Raw genomic sequence first — 7566 nt, forward strand, 5'->3', positions numbered from 1 at the left:
AAATATACCAAATATCATTAATATAATCTTTTATAAATAAAAAATTTAAAAAATAATTTTCAAAACTTCCCATACATACCTTAAATGATGAGGTTTAGGTCTTGAGTCCATAGAATGGTTTTTTTTGTCAGTATGTTATGAGCCCCATAATAACAAGGGCGGTTTAGAATTTGTAAGATGACGTGTGAATCCCATTTCACTAAGTTTGAATTTTAGCAGTCGAGGTTTGAATTCTAGATTTGTGATGACTAAATTACTGTATGTCAAATTGTCAAGTGTGTTTGTAGGACCGAAAAGAAAGAAAGAAAGAGCTGTCCCACAATTACACACGCGTTACAGTCCAAACTTGACACGTAGTCTTAACTTTGCAAGGTTATGTTCGGTGTCCTCACAAGAGAGAAAATGAAAAGTTTGCTTCATATATGGAAAAGTCTATATTTTTTTTTTTTTAAAAAAACGTGCAACAATCTATAAAATGGATATAGAGGCTAGTTGCCTTGTTTCATTCATCAGATCCGAATTCGTCATAACACAAGCAGTGAACAAGTGATGAGCAGCTTAATTAAGAGAACGTAAGTATATATATGGTATAACATATAGGATCATTTTTTTTATATGATGTTACGTGTGTATTAAAATTAGTTATTAATATAAAATATATTAAAAATAAATTAAATTATATATATTTATATATAAATATATTAATAATTAATTTTTGTAATTGATTTTAGTATATAAATAATATTTTTATTTTTCTTATTCAGTAATTTCACGTGATTAATTAGTTGTATGTATATATTTGGTTTGATCATATTATTGTTCCACATCATGAAAGAAGACAAATTAAAGACTTAGGAAGAGGAGGAATGGATAGACAGCAAGTGGTCCTCCACATGAACCCTGGCATGGGAGATAATAGCTATGCTCATAACTCTATCATTCAGGTACATAAATAATAATAATATTCTCTTTATTCTCTGAAATTAACGTTCTCAAGTTCTTCTTTATATGACACTAATATAAGAATATAATAATTTTGACAGAAAAGGGTGATGAGGGAGGCAAAGCCCATAGTAGAAGAGAGTATGATGAGGTTATATACTATTATTCCTATTCATTGCTTTAAGGTGGCTGATTTAGGATGTTCTTCAGGACCAAATGCTCTTCAGTTGGTATCTAATGTCATCGACATTGTTGATTGCTCAAGTTCTAACTTGAATCTCAAACCACCGGTTTTTCAATTCTTCTTGAATGATCTATTTGGGAATGATTTCAATAGCATCTTTAAATCACTCCCTCAATTCTCGGAAATCATAGAAGAAAAGAAGGGACAGAAATGTGGTGGATGTTTTATTAATGCAACTCCAGGGACATTCTACAAGAGGCTATTTCCCAACAATTTCTCGCACTTTGTTCATTCCTCTTTTAGTCTTCATTGGCTTTCTCAGGTAAGCACATATGCACCAAATCCATGTTAATTACAAATTTATAATTGTGTTCATATATTTAATAAAAAGCTTTAATTAGATTTTGTTAACTGTTTTTTTTTTCACAATATTTTTGAAATATACACATTTTTTGTATTTGATTTAGGATAAATTGTATAATGTTATAAAAGTAAATATTCTAATATTATTGCTGTTCATTTTGAAAGATAACAAGCAGCTAGCTGCCAATGAATTATAACTCAAATGACATAGTCTCTTCATATTCATCTAAGAGGTCGCGAATTCGAGTCTCCTTATCTTTAATAAAAAATAAAAACAAAAAAACAAGTAGCTAGCTAGGTAAACATCTAATTTTTTTTATCTAATATACAAATTTAATTACAAACTTTTAACTATAAAAGGCTATTTTCCAACGGTTCCTTACACTTTACTCGTTCTTCATTGGCTCAGGTAAAAAAATATCACGTACCACAAATTAAAGTGATGATCAAACCCATATATTCAATGATTTTGTTTGTTTTCTTTAATATGTAGGTTCCAAAGGAGTTGGGTAATAAGAAAAATATACATTTAACAAGCACAAGTCCTCCAAGAATGCACAAAGCATATCTTGCACAATTCCAAAAGGACTTTAAATTATTTCTGAAATTACGTTCACAAGAGCTGGTGTCAAAAGGAGGGATGGTTCTGACTCTATTTGGAAGGGAGGAAACTCGAGATATGAGAACGGTTCTAGGGGTATGGAACCCGAACCAACCCGTGAATCCGATCATATATTAATTAAATAAAAAAATAAAAATTTTAAAAAAAATATATGCCTTTTAATGATTTTGAATTTTTCATCCAATAACACTAACACTAGTAGTTGTTTTCTCATCCTATGGAGTAAACTCTAGCATAACTTTCTCAGACCTCACTTTATCTGTAAGTGATACTGTTGTTGGAAGCACTTCTTCTCTAAGTATAGTCACTCCTACTGTATTTAATGTGTTTAGATTTTAATATATTTGGTATTTAACGTGTTTGGATTATTTCTATTAATTTTACATGTTTAATTTATTGTACTTGAAATTTTTTGAGATAAAAATTTTGTTTTTTTTTATTTTTTTAATAAATTTCTATTTCATCATGTACCTAATTATCTGAACCGAACCAATATATTTTTAATTGGTTTAGCTTGGTTCAAATACATACACAAAAAAAACATAAATTCGAATCAAATCGAACCAATTATAATTCAATTAATTTGGTTCTAATTTCACCCTAAATTTAAACCAACCCAATCCGTGTTCACCTCTATTTTCGAACACATATCAAATTCAGTCATCTAAACAAGTCTTTAATAAACCATAAAACAAGTTTAGATTGAATAATTATAATATATGTCTTACATTTTTCTGCCTTGTTTCCATCATCTCAATTATGTCCATAGCATATACCACCAATAAAAGTTGTACATATTTTTCTTTCTTTTTACTTAGCTTTTTGAATGTGTAGGATCTTCTATAACATTTTGGTTTGCATAGAGTTATGCTTTATCTAGAATTCAAATTTGCACCATAATAAGATGTTGTAATAATGGTATTTATTATTTAATTTGTTGTAGAATTTGATCGAAGAGACAAAATTGGAGTCCTTTAATTTACCATTGTATGACCCAACAATAGAGGAAGCTAAAGAAGTAATTGAGGAAGAAGGATGTTTCACTCTTCAAAGGCTAGAATCTGTGATAATGGGTTGGGATGGAAACATAAACGAAGGTGTTGATGACAAGAATAAACTTGATCTAAATATGAGGGCAGAGTTTATAACGAAACAACAAAGAGCTGCTTTAGAACCACTTTTGAAGGCACAATTTGGAGAAAATGTGATGGACGAATTGTTTGTCAGGTTTAAGAATAAAGTTGTCGAATTGATGGAGGAAAAGATATTGGAATTTCCTACTCTCATAATCTCGCTAATTAAGAAGGCTTGAAGGGATGAAGTACCATAAAATTACTATATTTTTATTGAATGTTTTTTTTCCTTCTTTAGAATGCCTCTTATGCACTATATAGCCAATAAATATAATATTATTGGATAAATATACATAAATTTTGAAGAGAAAAAATTATATATTTTTTCTTTTACATTTGTCAATAAACATGATAAATGTTCAATCCTTAGCTTTGGGAGAGACCCTCAATAAAATTTATTATTTTTAATTCGCAGTTAGTCAATAATATTTAGAAGTATAAGGTAAAAGTATATTGTTTATGCTGATGCTTGAATTTTTTTTCTAAAATAATTCGTGGAAACTCAAGTGCAGTCGACTTCACGTGAAGTTAATAGCTGAGAGCCGTTAGATGAAAATTTAGTCAAATTAGTCAAATCATCTAACGGCTCTCATCTATTAACTTCACGTGAAGTCGACTACACCTAAGTTTATAATTTTCACCAAAATAATTAGACACAATCATAGTGTCCAAGGGAATATGTATAGGTTCCGAATCAGAGTTAATAGGGGTGTCCGCGGATCGGATCGGATCGGATATGGCCGAAAATTCGATCTGATCCGCATCGATAAAAATATTTCTTTCATACTTTTAAACTTATTTATTCCTAAAATATTTTTAGTCAAACTCTCTCTAAATAACAAAAATAAAATAATACAATATATGAATAATAATTACTAACTAAAACATACAAACAAGTAAATATAATACCAAACATATATATTTATTTATTTTTTAATTATTATAGTGCGGATCTGCGAATCCGCGGATCGAATATGCGGATGTAGAGCATATATTCACGATCCGATTCGATCAATTTGCGAATTAGATGCGAATATTTACTGCAGATCTGCAGATACGATCCGATCCATGAACATCCCTAAGAGTTAATAAAGGAATGGACTTAGCTTGTAGTCTTTTTGGTTTTAATGGTCAGTATTTTTTAATTTCTATTTGATCTATATATACTTGTTCTTTGACTCTCTCCTTTATCGTTTGGAATGTTATGATTATTAAAATAATAGGACATGATTCAATATTTAGATGGATAAAATTTATAAGAGTGTACAAAATTATTTGTCAGTATATTATTTAATTTTAATGGAGTCTACATACAACGTTGGCGTTTTTTTTCTTGCAAACTAACTTAGCTTCTCCCACTCACACATCCTCGGAATTTGATTTTCAATCCATTAGCAAGGTACATTATGATCGTTTTTCATCTCCACAATGTATTTTCACGGTCCATTAGAACTCTTGCAAACTATTTTCTTCCACAATGTCTCTTCCTCCTCAAAATATATCCACCACGATTTAAGAACAAGACTACACTCTTGATAACCATGTCCCCCACACTTAATCCACCATGTCATGTTAATTTCCCTCTGCCAGCTGTAACTTCCACTTTCCTAATTTATGACGAATAATTAATGAGTTTAAACAATTGTAATTACACAACTTTATAAAAGCATGAAAGTTAAACTCATAATTGATATGCAACAACCTTGTTAGGTTTTCTGATTGGACAATACCGGGGGGTTGGGTTTTGGAAAAGGAATACTCTGTTTCCTGTCTTTCTCTTGAGTGCATATGGGATATTAAATATCTCTTAATAAAGGATGTTTTTCATGTGTGATGTTTGTAATTTTTTAAGGAGCCTCTATAAATAGATTGAGGTGAGTTGCATTGTTTCATTCATCAGAGAATTCATAACACAAGCAAGCAGTGAACATATGATGAGCACCTTAATTAGCTGGGGTTCAACAGAACGTAAGTATATGTAATATAGTACATACAATGGATCATTTTTATTTTTCTTTATTCTGTATATAATATTTATTCAGGTGCTTTGTGTGAATGAAGGAGGGAAACTAGTTTTATATTTGTGTGATAAAATTAAAGTCCTCAAATGTGAATTTTATTCTTTATGGATAATTAAGTTTTTGTCAGTATTTTAAATTTTTATAAAAATTATTTATATGTAAAATGATCGGATTTATTTAAGTTTTTATTGATAAAAATAATAGTTTATTTGTTATTTATTACATAAAATTTCATGGGTAAAATATGTTTTTTCTATATCTAACTTTTAACATTTTTCAAATTTTTCCGAACATTTAATATGGGTAAAATTTGATTGATTTATTATTATTATTATGGGTAATGCTAGGTAGACAAAAAAAAACCAGAACTTGCTTTATTTAATATTAATTAATTGTCGCAACAATTAATAAATGTTAAATAAGGCAAGTTAAGGTTGTTTTTTGCTGATTTTCTTTAGTTACCAAATATTTTCGATTATTATTAGGTACCAACTGCATTACTACAAAGGAAAGAGAAGACATGGAAGTTGGTATGTCATCACAAAATACGCTGCACATGAATAGTGGTGTAGGAGACAAAAGCTATGCACATAACTCTTTCTTTCAAGTAATAAACATTTCTCTATAAAAATGTTTCATAACAATGATCTTATTATTATTATTATTATTATTTTTCAAATTTTTTATACTAATTAATGTGAGTGTTCTTCTAAGCAGAAAAAGGCAATCATCAAGGCAAAACCAATATTAGAAGAAAGTATCACAAGACTCTATTATAATATTCTTCCCAAGTGTTTAAAGGTTGCTGATTTAGGGTGTTCTTCAGGACCAAATACTCTTGAAGTGATATATAATATCATCAACATTGTTTACAATACTAGCTCCAACTTGAATCTTAGCTCACCTGATTTCCAATTTTATTTGAATGATCTATTTGAAAGTGATTTCAATACTATTTTCAAATCACTCCCTCAATTCTACAAAACATTGGAAGGGAAGAAGGGAAACAAGATTGGTCCATGTTTCATTAATGCAACTCCTGGAACGTTCTACAAGAGGCTGTTTCCTACTTCTTCCATGCACTTCTTTCATTGTTCTTATAGTCTACATTGGCTTTCTCAGGTAAATAATATACCAAACGAACTCATGTTTTATCTAACAAGTTATATATTTTTCTCATTCTTTTCAGTATATTATTGAGTTAAAACCTTGTTTTATTATAATTGAGATTATTGAGTAAACTTAACTCAATTAACCTATATCTAGAGACTATATTTTGATGTGAGAATTGTAATACATTATCTACCTGTTATTAAATTGGATAGATTTTAATATTATATTAGATTTAAAATTGAGTGGATCTATTATGAATCTCACGAGACCAATATTTAAAAAAGAGTTTCATATCGAAAGATTATCTAAAAAGAATTTTATAAAATCTTGAACTCTTTTGTGATATGAGTTAGCTTTTATGGTGATGGTTCTCCCAAAGTTTTGTAGTTTATTATATTAGTGCTTTTGTTGAGAGTCGTTGAAAAAGACTATATATAGAGGGTTCTAATTGATAAAAGGCCGAATAAAATGTCACTGAGTAAAATATTGTAAAATGGAGCTATAAAAAATGCCAACTTTTAAATGAAATGCTATATTATAAATCTCGCAGAACCAATATTTAAAAAAAAGTCCCACATAAAAAAGCTAACACCTGAAAAAATCCAATCTCAAAAGCTAGCAAAAAAGATGGGAGCTATTTCACTTTCATAAATTATTTAGAAACTATATATCCTAAAAAAAAATGTGGACCTTGTAATATGCTGAATATATATATTGTTCCTTTGAATTTGTTGTAGTCTCCAGAGGAGTTGACTATTGATGGAGGTGGAACAGTGGAAAGAGACGGCATATATTTAACAAGCACAAGCCCAATAGGAATGCAGAAAGCATATCTTGGCCAATTCCAAAGAAACTTGAAAGCATTTCTGAAATCACGTTCAGAAGAATTGGTAACAGGGGGTGAGATGGTTTTGACATTTATTGGAAGGCAAAATAATACTTCTGAAATCAGAGCTACTTGGAACTTATTGGGCCTTGCACTTAATGAAATGCTCTTAGAGTATCATACTAAAATTTCTTAACGCAAAAATTTGAAGTATATGTCAATATTTCATGTTCCCTTGTAGTATTTTTTTTTCTTTTCTTTTTTACTTAAAATATAAATTTTGCATAACTACTTTTTTTTATATACTGAAATTTTCTTAGAAAACAATAAAAATTGAATACTAAATTTTTTTAGTCATAAAA

The 7566-nt window shown here is 29.2% G+C and overlaps 2 protein-coding genes across 2 annotated transcripts in view; both read left to right on the forward strand.

Moving 5' to 3' along the window:
• On the forward strand, positions 456 to 3550 carry LOC110269921 (theobromine synthase 2-like). The gene is made up of 4 exons (XM_021117976.1): positions 456 to 572; positions 836 to 944; positions 1044 to 1448; positions 3055 to 3550. Exons 1-4 carry the CDS (start codon positions 550 to 552, stop codon positions 3421 to 3423), a joined length of 906 nt encoding a protein of 301 aa, XP_020973635.1. The 5' UTR covers positions 456 to 549; the 3' UTR covers positions 3424 to 3550.
• LOC107628866 (7-methylxanthosine synthase 1) overlaps positions 5094 to 7566 on the forward strand; it is a 3098-nt gene continuing 625 nt past the window's right edge. Inside the window, exons 1-4 of the mRNA XM_021117969.1 lie at positions 5094 to 5212; positions 5751 to 5872; positions 5983 to 6387; positions 7116 to 7379. Coding sequence (XP_020973628.1) covers positions 5176 to 5212; positions 5751 to 5872; positions 5983 to 6387; positions 7116 to 7379 — 828 coding nt within the window. The 5' untranslated portion in view covers positions 5094 to 5175. The remainder of the gene's footprint in view (positions 5213 to 5750; positions 5873 to 5982; positions 6388 to 7115; positions 7380 to 7566) is intronic.

This window comes from Arachis ipaensis, chromosome B03 (genome assembly GCF_000816755.2).
Source record: "Arachis ipaensis cultivar K30076 chromosome B03, Araip1.1, whole genome shotgun sequence".
In the NCBI taxonomy this organism is placed as follows: Eukaryota; Viridiplantae; Streptophyta; class Magnoliopsida; order Fabales; family Fabaceae; genus Arachis; species Arachis ipaensis.